Genomic DNA, 13,124 nt, shown 5'->3' with positions numbered 1-13,124 from the left:
TGGGGGGTGAGGTCCGGTCGTGGGGCCTGAACTCTGGGCCTGGGCGCTGGCTCTCAGCTCTTCAGCTCAAGGCTAGCGCTCAACCACTTGAGCCATAGCACCACTTCTGGCTTTTTAAAAAAAATTTTCTGCTTATGTGGTGCTGAGGAATCGAACCCAGGGCCTCATGCATGCAAGGCAAGCGCTCTACTACTGAGCCACCTTCCCAGCCCTTTGGTGTATATTTTAATGTGGCCTGACAAACATGTAGCTGCTTAGAATGATGTTCAGAACAAGTACTAATATGAAAAAAATAGATTATCATTGGGGAAGATGTGACAAAAACTTTCATTTACTGTGTCAAACTGCTACATAAAATAAAATCTTAAAATTTTGTCACAATTATGAGGCCATTGTAGCAATTATCCTCCATTTCTATACTTCATTTCATTTTAATAGTTTTGATAATAGTGAATGACTTTTATCCTGGTAATATTACCTTACATGGTTCTTTTCCCCTTAGAACATTAAAAGCAATGAGTTGTAACCACATGAAAACAATCAGTGGTGAGTAATTAATATGTGGACTGGTTAGCCTCTCTCTTATAAAAATTGAAAACATGGCCAGGTCCAAGAAGAGTTTAGGTTTAGGGCCACTAATACCAGGAACCAACAAAACAAAATCCCATATCAGTCGAGTATTGGCCTTTAGAATTTGTTTCATGTGCAACACAGTTCAATACTATACTTCTCTTTAGATGTACAGTACTTCCCTCTATTAGATCAGCTTAGTAATGCGAGAGCCTGATGTTTATCTTACTATTACTCTGCCCTGCATAATAATATTTACATATCACAGCATCCTATATTGCTTACATTTTTTTGTTTTTTGTCAGTCGTGGGGCTTGAACTCTGGGCTTGAGCGCTGTCCCTGCGCTCTCTTCAGCTCAAGGCAAGCGCTCTACTGCTTGAGCCACAGCAACACTTCCGGTTTTCTGGTGGTTTATTGGAGATAAGAGTCTCACAGACTTCCCTGCCCAGGCTGGCTTTAGTTAGGATTACAGGCATGAGCTACCGGCACCTGGCTTATTGCTTACATTTGAAAATATTAAGAATAACAAATGTATGTTACCCAATTAGTAAATCATAGACTAAATTTAAACAAGTGAGTCTGACTGTAAAAGCTCAAGATCTCAAGTACTGCACCATGCTACTTTCAGTTTTTGGCTACATGGAATTTCTTGCCTACCTGTGGTAAAGGATTTTAGTGAAATTGTACTGATATTATTTTGTATATTTAGCAATATTTAACTACCGTGTAGAAGTTTGCCAAGCTACAATATGGCAACAGAGGCTTTGCCCAGTTATCCAAGTACATCATCTAATAAAGACAAAACAAATTGTGATGGTGCTTTTATTGTTTTTATTTATTTTTAAACCCTGAGTTATTCAGTTCTTTCAGCCTTTCTAAGTGCATTTCATAACAGATTGTTCCATTCTCAATTTCTCTTTACCTTGGTAGAAATAATCTCTAGAAATTATTGAGATACTCATACAGACACAGAGATTGCTTATTATTACTTTTAAAGTTCTTTAGAAAGCCATTTTCCACAAAGGATCAAAGGTATCCTTTACTACAGAAATTCCAAAAGAAAGATGCCTTAAAAAGCTTAGCCTATTCCTAGCTACTCAGAAGGCTAAGATGAGAATCATGGCTGAAAGCCAAGCCAGGCAGACAAATCCATGAAGCTCTTATCTCCAACTGACTACCAAAATTCCAGAAGTGGAGCTGTGGCTAAAGTAGTAGAGCACCAGATTTCAGTGAAGAAAACAAGGGACAGTGCTTGGCACAGACTTACACAAATAATAGCTCAGACTCAAAGAGTTGAATGTTTTCTTAAAGGTGATTATGAATTTTATTCAGACATTTCTGTAAAACAACCACTCCACAGTGTTCCTTAGGCACAGTGACCCTGGAAGTTGGTAGAATGAAAGCTGGCCCATTTCATTCAGAGAGGAGGCCTTCTCAAAGTAGCCAGGTGAGTAGCTATTATTAACTTGTTTCATTAACACCATTTGTTTCTTGTTACCTAATTCTGAAGTTTCTATGTTTTAATATTTACATGATTTGTTTAAAGTTAGAGATTCGCTTGAATGAAATTGTGAAAAGTCCCTAAACTTCATTTAGTTTTAATTTACTTATGACATTGGAAAAATTGTTCCTTAACAAGAAAAACAAAACCAGTGACAAGTAAACTTAAATTGGACTTCAAATTATCCAGTGCCACTGTTGTGAAGCAGTGTTTCTGTCTAGACACAATAATACAATTGGATTCAGATATAAATGATACTTAGGGGGGAATTATCTCCCAACTTTTCTGAAAGAATTTTATGTTTGTAGGTGAGTGAAGGCAGCCTGTCATCTTTCACTGTTCCTCTGCCTGGAATAAGTACATCAGAGACACCAGAAAGTAGCTCAAAGAAGAATGCATGTAAGCTTGCTATACTATTTTTCAAGATTGCTTCAGTATTTTCAGTATGCCTTACTTGTCTGAATTTTGGCTGTCAACAGGATTCCTCCAAAATACACACACACACACACACACACACACACACACACGACACACACACACACACACACACACACACACACACACACGATTCCTCCAAAACACACACACTCTTCTCCATGTCCTAATATACTAGGTTAAAAGCTTGTATTCACCAAAAATCTGAGCAATCTATACTTGTAAACATTATCATCAAGTTTCTGTCATATTTTTCTTACCAAGCAAATTGATTTATTTTATTACTTTTCTTTGTTTAGTGTAATTGCCAGTAAATCAAAAAATGCCATTAGTTGAAAATTTGAGAAAATGAATGCATCCTCTTGTGTTTTAATTACATGAAACCAAGATGCAGAAGGTGTTTTAGCTTAGTTGCATAGGTTTAGAGATGTTCAAATAGAAGAAGCTAACCATATGGCAGTGTTTGCAGTGTGACTAATATTGCAGAAATTTAGGCACTGAAATCTATGGGTTGTTTCAATGCATCCATGACTTTATTCCTCTCAGCTGCACCCATATCTTTCCATTCAGAGCACATTCTGTCCTTGACTCATTCTAAGTGGATTATAAAGTTATATAATCAATGCTTAAAATGAGAAGAAATGATACGGCCTGTACACCTGGACAAGTACGTGACAGAGATCTAATCATGTGTATTGTTGGTAACAATTCTTCCTTTTAAAAATAAAAACAGAAGATGGTATATGTTTAATCCCATCTACCTCCATGTATTTACTAAAATTTTAATGATAAAAAATGCTTTCATAATTATATTTTATCTTCTTTGCCTTTACAGCAGCATCTGAAATACAGGGATTAAGAACAGTTGAAATTAAAAAGGTAAGCTGGTATCTTCCATGACATCTTGTTTTGTATTTTCCTATTAACAATCTTACTGTTTTATAGTACTCATCTGAAAAACTTCACATGCCGAGTATATACTGTGGAAATTGTACAATGTAATCTTTGCTGAATTTCCTAGGCATAATACCACATTTGAAAGCTCACAGATATAGATATATAGATATAGATATATAAAACATATATACACAGGGAATGTATATATTATACATACATTCAGTGATTTATATAATGTATATTATATATTACCAAAAATAATATTAAATGCACTTGAACTAATTCCCTTTCCTTTCACATCTCATATTGGTCAATAAGCTTTGACTTCAACATGCATTTTCCAGTTCTTCTCAAACAATTCCACGAAAGCCATGTACAAGGGGGAAACTGAAAGAGGCTATGAATTATTGAGCCTTTACTGTGTCCTGAGCAATCTTCCAGAGACTGCACATTATGATGCACTGATCAGCTCACGGCAGCTCTCTCAGGTGCTCTTTTACCTGTTTTATAAAGGAGAAACAGTAGCTGATGGGGAAGAGTGGATATTTGTAAGTGGAGCTTCTGGATTTGAGCACAGGCTTCTCTGATTCTCAAACATGGGGTCTTTCTCACTTCACAAGTTCATTTTCTTTTCATCAGCCCCACAGTATGATTGCTTTTTCTTGTGTCCTGATTGTTTTTGCTTCCTGAACAGATATTTACCTTCCTAAATCATACAAATAACTTGTGTCAAATAAAAAAAATTCTTTTATAAATTAGGGTGTTTTTAGCTGCATTTTCTACTCTCCCATCTAGAAGATCAGAATGGATGATGGATTATTGTGCCAAAGAGTAAATAAAATGTCAGTTAAAAATAGCACTTTGACCAAAATCTATGTTTTTCATGCAGGGGCCTACTGATTCACTGGGGATCAGCATTGCTGGAGGAGTGGGCAGCCCTCTAGGGGATGTTCCAATATTTATTGCAATGATGCACCCAAATGGTGTGGCAGCTCAGACGCAAAAGCTCAGAGTAAGTTTTACCAATAATCATGGTAGCCTAACAAATGGAGTGAACTTGGTTTTCTAAACCCTTTCACTCTGGAAAACTTGCTGCAAGGCAGTTTCAAATTTGAATATCTCTTTTTATGTCAGCTAATTAAGACACACCAGGACTTGCTTTAAGTAAAAGATAAAGAATATTAAGAAAAAAGAAGAGAAAACGGTGTTTAATGCAAATTTGAAAGTAAATGAAATGAGGAAGTTTGTAATTGATTCAGTATATTTTTGTTATATGCTTAAAATTCATTGGAGCCACTAGGGGAGTAGGGAAAGAGAAAGTGATACAGAAGGTTATTCTAATTAAAATGTAATTATATACAAGTCTGAAATTGAAAAAAAATCTGTGAAACCAGTTTAATGAAAATAAAGTATTTCAGACAACTCGATGAAGTGAAACTTTTTCATTGGCTTAAATTCTGACTTTATTAAGTTGAAAAGTATCATTTATTTTCATTTGACTACAAATGCTGCCGAAGTTTAATGTAAACATGACTTCGAATCTTGTAAAACTACTCAAAACTGGCTTCAAGGCAGAGAGATTCCACGGAGCTGGAGTAATACGATGGAACTCATGCTAACTGCCCAGCTTCAGTCATATACGCATTGTTTTAAACTACCCAGTCTTCTTAAAGTAGAATCCCCACAGCCTTCTACCTCAAGTGAGGTCTCCAAACATGACTATTTTACTTTAAATGTTGTATAGGTTGAATATGAGTCAGTGTCTTTTGATTTCTAAATTTATGGCTGACTCTTAAAAACTGATTGAACACATGCCACAGGGGTCAACACACTTTTCTGTAAGGACAGATAGTGACTGTTGGGCTCCATGGGACAACCATATACTCTGTTGGTCTGTTGCAACTGCTCAGCTTTGACTTGTGAAATAGACAAATAAACACAGCTGTCTTCCAAGCAGGCTTCTATTAACCAAAGAAGGCAGTAGGCCAGATTTTACCTACGTATCTTAACTTGCCAGCCCCTAACTTATGGTCACATCTAACAATTATAGTGACAATATGCAGGTAAATTCTGCTTTCCAAATGACACTGATATTTTATTATTTTAATAGAAAATGGTAACTTACCTAGGAGAGACTGGAAGATAATTTTACTCTCTCCCATCCTGAAAACTAGAAATCTTTTATACACCACTTCTTTTTTGTGGCTCTCCCTTAGATTTCTTGGTCTTCGGAGTTGCTGGTGGCAGTTGAAATGTGTTGTGAGCAGTAGAGAAGGAAATGCCTTTCTGGTGTCAGAGTCCCACTCTGAGTTAGCAGATGCCTATTTCTTTCTCTCTATCTCTCTCTCTTACAGGTTGGTGATCGGATTGTCACTATATGTGGGACATCCACAGAAGGAATGACTCACACTCAAGCAGTGAGTTTACTGAAAAATGCCTCAGGCTCCATTGAAGTACAGGTACAGTTTTAATCCCAAGCACTGTTCAGAATACAGGTTACTTGAGGATACATGAGCTTTGATCTTCAAGCAGTGAAACATATTCAGTCTCCTGCTATTATTTATTGAATAGATTTCTTGAGCATAAATGATTAGAGCTACAAAAATATGTATGATACATGTTCAGTAACATTTTTATCCTGATGTATTTACTGTTTCATACATTTTTATGTCTAAAGGGGAGAAACATAGGCCTTAGCAGTGAATGATTAATTGCTGCAATTGTAAAGATTGTGAATGAGTAGCTTATAATTAAAGATCTTTAAAAAAAAGTAATTGCACATGAGACCATGTTTTAAATCCATCTAAGAACCCTGTAGAATTGGATTAAAATATGTTTACTGTCTGCACAGTTACACACCCTCTGAAGCTTGTGAAATTTCTTTCTCAAAAGTTATATTTTAATCATTCCTGGTATTAAGTAGACAGGTAAACACACATCTTAGTTCAAATACTGTTTTCGAGAGAATGGCTGGTACCGCCCTAGCCATATGCACATGAGGTTTTTCCTTTACCCTTTCTCTGTGTGCAGGTGGTTGCTGGAGGCGATGTGAGCGTGGTCACAGGGCATCAGCAGGAGCCTGTCAATTCAAGTCTTTCTTTCACTGGACTCACGTCAAGCAGTATATTTCAGGATGATTTAGGGTGAGCTCAGATTTTATGATCAGTATATTATCATCTATTATTTCTGAGTCACATCTTCCTGACTGACAGTTGCATTCTAGCACGCATATAAAGGTAAAACAATAGGAGATGAGGTATGAAATATAAAAGCCAAGAGCTTGTAACTGTCTGATAACCATAACATGGATTTAGTTAATCCAAAATACATAGGTATATGCAGATAGGCTTTTTCGTATTCTACTCTCCTTCCCACATTCACAGCTCTGGTTTTTAGAGAGTACATTTTACCCTCACACCACCCTGTGTGACATAGAATAACTCACATTCATACTTTAATTTTTCCCAGCATTGTAATTAAATTATTCATTTAATAAAATGTTATCCTTTTGATTGGAAGTATTCATTATATGGATAACAACCCTGAGTATAAAAAGCATTAGAAAATAGGAAGAGAAGCATATCAGAATTTTATAATTTGATGAAGCTTTTACTATGCTTGCCATTGATTTTTCTCTCTGACCTTGGGATGCTTGCATTTATGACTTTTTTTGTTATAGTCTTCTGAACTTTAGCCCTCTTTAAATAAACTGGGTAAAGAAAGATCTTTCTGGGCCATGAGAAATATGCTGTATGTTAGTTTAAGGCAACTAAAAATGAGTAATGCAATTACCAAATAAGATCATATTAGATTATGTAAATTTCAAATACTGACAATTTAAGCAGCACCCAATTACCCATAATATACTCCTTAGCAGTAATGTAGAGATGTCTGCTAGCTCTAGGGAGATGTCAGATACTGTGCAATTCACAGGTTCATTTATATGTGTGCATATAGGTGTGAGTATATGTAAATATATACATATATGGGATTATAATATACTTTGATTTCCAAAACTCTTTTTACCTACCCTTTCTTCTAGACCTCCGCAGTGTAAATCTATTAGCCTAGACCGTGGACCAGATGGCTTAGGCTTCAGCATAGTAGGAGGATATGGCAGCCCTCATGGAGACTTACCCATTTATGTTAAAACTGTGTTTGCAAAGGTGAGCTTGCAAATTTTAACCATTATCTTCCCTGTTAAACATTCATTAACAGTGGTCAGCAGCTGGCTTGTTAGTTTATGCCTGATGTAATGCCAGTTGATCTTTTGCTTTCTAAACTCCCTACAGGATCAAGTCATTGAATATTTATGTCCAGTTTGAGGTTTAGTTATGTTTAAAAGAAAATAGACTCAAATTGAAGCTCCATAGACACTTCTAGCAATGTGTATAAAAGTATTAATGAACTGAAATAGTAAAATCTGTTCTTTCATTTTGTTAACAAGTTGTACATGATTGTCTTTTGGAAAATAGAACTTTTAAAATACGTACATTGTAAAACAATAGCATTTTGTTTCTTCTACATTTTCTGTGAGTATGAAGTAGTCAAGAGAAGCTGGACATTGTGGCTCACGCCTATAATCCTAGCTACTCAGAGGCTGAGATCAGAAAGATGGTCATTCAAGGCTCTCACAGGCTGGAAAGAATAAGTTTACTATATTTCAGCATAGTAATCTGGGTATTGGTAGTGTGCATCTCAGCTACAGTGAGAAATGTGGATTGTAGTCCAGGCCAGCTTGGACAAGAAAATAAAAATAACAGGTTCAAAAAGGGCCTGTGGCATGTTCATTGGTAGAGAACCTGCCTAACAAGACCTTGGTATGGTACAAGAAGTAAAAAAAAAAACATATATATACACATACATAACTACATAGTTAATACATGTATATATACAGATAGACATAAATAAACAGGAAAACATACAACAAAGGGGCCCATCAGCTGCACTGGACATAGATGAAAATGAACTAAACAACCCAAAGACAGTGATGGGAAGGGAGGAATGAGAAGGAAAGAGGGAACAGCTTGCACTAAGCAAAAGGGAAAAAAATGTAAATATCACCTGATATGGAAGAAATAATTGTGTTGTCAAAGCTCATAGAATTCACAAACGTTATGGACCATGATAAAGACAATTTGCCTTGTGAAGGTTAAAATGTGTTTGTGACTTTAACTATCACTATTCCACAATACTGTGAAATATGTGAAATTTATGTAATCAACTAATTTCAATTGAAAAGAAAAGTGAGAGAAGGGGTGGTTAGGAGCGATGGGTGACAATGTTGTCACTTTGTAGAATGGGAACTTCTTTGTACAACCACTTAAACATAATAGAAAAATTTTAAAAATATACAAATACATAAAATGCAGAACATTTATTTTACAAGTTTCATTTCATTGGATATAGGAGAAAAATACTAATAAATATAGTATCCAAAAGCTCTATAATCTATCAGCTATTTTCAAGAGATTTCATGCTAAAATAAACATTTATATATACTTATAATCATCTAGTTATATAGTAACTTAATCCATCATAAGAATGTTTAGAATGTTTAAAAAATGTTTAGAATAAAGTTATAATAACACTAAAGATGTTACTAAAATAATCTCAACCCATGTAAATAATATGCTGCTGACATGTATTTTAGGAGCTACAAAATTGAACAATATTTCCTACAGAAGAAAATCTAAAATCTCAGAATTTTGTAGTATCAGAAAACAAACTTAGCCAGGTACTAGTGGCTCATGCTTGTAATCCTAGTCACTCAATAGGCTGAGAGCTGAGGACCACAGTTCAAAGCCAGCCTAAGCAAGAAAGTCTGTTAGACTCTTATTTCCAATAAACTACTCAAAAAAGCTGGAAGTGGTGCTGTGGCTCAAATGATAGAGCACTAGCCTTGAGCAAAAAAAGCTCTGGGACAGAGTCCAGGCCCAGAGGTCAAGCCCCAGAGATTGGCAAAAAACAACAGCAACAACAACAACAAAAACCCAACACTTTATGTCAAACCTGGTTAACGATTCAAAACAGTACTGTACAAACAAATCAATAATTTGAATTTTTTAATCAGTAGAAGTTTCATTCTATTATCCTGGAAAAAAATAGTTCTGTTTTCAACCAATTTAAAGTGTTAATGTTTAAATCAAGCTGGCTGTAGGCTTAATTTATGAAAATTTTAACAAGCTATTGGAATGTCAAAAATGCAAGCAGCATTTGCCGGTAGTAAGAGTCAAGCAGTTCTTTTCCTCAGCCTAGGAACAGTTTATTTAAGGAATGGTAGTTAGAACATATTTTAGGAATTGCATTATTATAGACTACTCATTAATTTTTCTGTATTCTTAATCCTATATTTAATTGCATAATTATCTTCTGTAAGTATGCCTTAAGAGAGTAAAGTCTGTTTAGTCTTCGTGTCCATAGAAATACGCAGTAACTGGTTTGGGTATTCACTTTGCTTAGAGCTACACCTCCAGCCCCAGTTTTGGGTTTGAAAGTCATCTCTTGTGTCTTATCCTGGCCTGGTTGACATTCACCATGGCTTCATGTTTCTGTAAACCTTTGAGGGTTGTAACCCTCATGCTTTGTCTTAGGAAACTGCTTTTGTTCATACTTAATCATTTGTCTTTCTGTAAGTCTTCTTTACAAGGTAGAAAATCTGGATGCTATGAAATCATTTCTGTTAGGAAATTCTTAAATATTCTGTATTAATTTGAGTTTCTACCAACTAATGTTTTAATCCCCCCCAATCCAGCTAATATGCTCACTGCTTAATTATCTCCCAAATCGAAATCTCTGCTTAAAACCATTTAGGAGCCAGGCACAGGCAGCTCCCTGTAATTCTATTTACTTAAGAGGCTGAGATTGAAGATTGTGGTTTGAAACCAACCCAGGAAGCAGGGTCTATTAGACTTTTGCCTCCAATAACCAGCAAAAAGCTGAAAGTGGAGCTGTAGCTCAAATGGTAGAAGCACCAACCTCAAATGCAAAAGCTAAGGGACAACACCCAGGCCCCGAGTTCAAGTTCCAGTACTGGCACCAAAATAATAAATAAATAAACAAACAAAAGTAAGGCTTCCTTTATGCATGTTCATTATTGCTTAGTAGCTATGGAGTACCAGAATGTTATATATGCATGAAAGCAATTTACATATATATTTTTTGTGTGTGTGTGCGTGTGTGTGTGTGTGTGTGTGTGTGTTAAGTGTAGCTGTAATTCTACATACAAGTCTGCTTTATAATTGCAGGGAGCAGCCTCTGAAGATGGCCGTCTAAAAAGAGGTGATCAGATCATTGCTGTCAATGGGCAGAGTCTAGAAGGGGTAACCCATGAAGAAGCTGTGGCCATCCTTAAACGGACAAAGGGCACTGTTACATTGATGGTACTTTCCTGAATTGACTACCAGAACTGAACCAATCCAACACCTCTGTCACCTCCCACTGTAAGGGGACTGGTGCTGGTCTTGGGGATGATATTTCTTATGCTCTAGTCATGGGCCTTCAAAATAGTAGAGGAAAAAAAATAATAAAGTTGTTTTCCAAGTATGGAAATAGTTACTCCACTGATAACTCAGTCATTTTTCTTTTCGCCTTGCTTCCTGTAAAGCTAAGCTCAAAGAAAGGAATTGTTGCATAGGTTTTACATTAAAGCTACTGCTTTGTATTTACATGTACAGAAATTATTGTGTGCTCATCTTGGTAGTAGAAAGAAAAGGTAATTCTAAAGCTAGCTAAGAGAAGTGGCTATTAGGATGAGAAATGAAAACAATGGGGAAAATGTTGGGTAGTTTTATAAAAATGCCTCAATTTGCCAATCCAACTATCTTCCCTACTGCAAACTTTAAAAATCATATTCAAAAATTCAAATGCCCTTTTATCAGCTTTAAGTATTGCCTGTTACAAAAAATTACTTCTCCCTACTTCTGACACACTTGTTTTCTGCTAAAATTAGTTTCTATGATTGAAGGACTGGTGAATATATGAACTTTTCCTAATTTTGTCTAGAAAAAAATATTTAATTTACAAGTGGATGTTTATTTTTGTTTTTTAACCTGTTATAAAGTATTTTCATACTGCTGTAAGTAAATGAAGATGCTACTCCATGTTGACAATGGGTTTTCTAGAAAGTAAGAATGCTAAACATGGAGGAACTTGGGAGCCAAGATCTTGGAGTGCTGATGTTAACAACTGAGATAACCCTGAAAATGTGTTCATATGTTGTGTAATTGTTTTTCAATTAGTATTGATCTTAATGACAGATGAAAAAACAATGTGTTAGTTATTACTTTGGTTGTATGTGATTAGTGAGTTGATAGAAAAATGAACGGAATTAACATAACTTCATTTGATTGCTTTATATTAACGTTTATAATACAATAGTTTAAGACTAAGAGAGACAGATGGAGCTGTTTACTGAGACAACTGGCAAGATATTATCATGTGTTCATTCCCATTTTAGAGCGTGAAACTCCTACATTAGAATATATAAAGTTGCTTTAAATATTATCTATATTTGTAACAGAAGTAGTGTACAGATATTTTATTACAGCATTTTTGTATAAATGCAGAATTAAAGTCAATAAATAAGTTTCAGTGCACACAAATTGGAGCCTTTTTTATTCCTTCCATTTTTGCTTGGGGAAAAGCTTTATAATATTGTTCAATGTTTTTTGTTTAAAATTGCTTTTCATCGTATCTAACCATAGATGAAATTAGAAGAATTTGGGGTTATTCGAAAAAGCTCAATTTTTTCCCTTCCACAGAGTTTTCTAATAGCAAAGATTTAGACACCTCCTGTAAAATAATGGAAGATTATATTGTAGGAGACACATGGTATATTTTTCTGTGTTGCTATTAATGCATTAATAATCAAATCATTCTGAGGCTGGTAAGGAGCTAAGGTAAATCAGATGGAAAAAGCATAAGTATATCACTCCCCATATGAACAGATATGAATCTCTATCATAGTATATAATACATATTAATGTATTCATATGTGATACTTATCAAAGTTACCATATATGTGATGTATCCTGTATACATAAATGTGAATATATGTGATATATATGAATGTGATTATATATGTGACATATTCATATATATGACAATCTCAATACTGCTTGAAGGAAGTCAACCAATCAAATTAACGTTATCACTCCACATATATGGCACAAATACATATACATGATATATACATATAAATATGTGATAGATGTATGTGAATATAGGATATATGTATATGAATATGTGGCATATATGAATATATGATATATTTATGTTAATATATTCATATATATGAGATTCCATCAATATTATTTGGGGGAAAGTCAACCAACTAAGGTTTCACTATATATGAGAATGCCCCAATAAGTAGCCATCCTTGTTTAATAGTGGTCTCCTAAAATTCATGTGTACCTGGAATCACAGAATGTACCATTTGTGAATAGGATATTTGCAGGATATATTTTAGTTAAGATTGTATTAGGTTCACATGGATTCTGTCCTGTAACTGGTTTCCTCATAAGAAACAATTGAGATATGGAGCCCAAGGAGAGTTCACATGAATTGCAGAGTAAGAACAAGCCAAAGTAAACTATACTGTAGAAGCAAGTTTTCCCTAGGCCCTTTTCAGATTTCTGCTTCCAGAACTGTGAAGGAATACATTTCTGTTCTTTTAAGTCACTAGTTGGTGATACCTTGTTTCAGAAAGACAGTGGGTTG

The 13,124-nt window shown here is 35.1% G+C and overlaps 1 protein-coding gene across 1 annotated transcript in view; it reads left to right on the top strand.

Annotated features, from left to right (window-relative positions):
- The window catches only part of LOC105993200 (multiple PDZ domain protein-like), a gene marked incomplete at its 5' end in the record, with an annotated part of 73,957 nt that extends 61,956 nt beyond the window's left edge, over positions 1-12,001 (top strand). Inside the window, 8 exons of the mRNA XM_013026379.1 lie at positions 1,904-2,018; positions 2,381-2,471; positions 3,343-3,386; positions 4,294-4,416; positions 5,759-5,863; positions 6,435-6,547; positions 7,447-7,570; positions 10,652-12,001. Coding sequence (XP_012881833.1) covers positions 1,904-2,018; positions 2,381-2,471; positions 3,343-3,386; positions 4,294-4,416; positions 5,759-5,863; positions 6,435-6,547; positions 7,447-7,570; positions 10,652-10,798 — 862 coding nt within the window. The remainder of the gene's footprint in view (positions 1-1,903; positions 2,019-2,380; positions 2,472-3,342; positions 3,387-4,293; positions 4,417-5,758; positions 5,864-6,434; positions 6,548-7,446; positions 7,571-10,651) is intronic.
- Between the last annotated feature and the right edge of the window lie 1,123 nt (positions 12,002-13,124).

The sequence above is a fragment of the Dipodomys ordii genome, unplaced genomic scaffold (assembly GCF_000151885.1).
Source record: "Dipodomys ordii isolate 6190 unplaced genomic scaffold, Dord_2.0 Scaffold93, whole genome shotgun sequence".
Taxonomy (NCBI): domain Eukaryota; kingdom Metazoa; phylum Chordata; class Mammalia; order Rodentia; family Heteromyidae; genus Dipodomys; species Dipodomys ordii.
The sequence above is the reverse complement of the archived record's forward strand: the minus strand, read 5'-3'. Positions and strand labels throughout refer to the sequence as shown.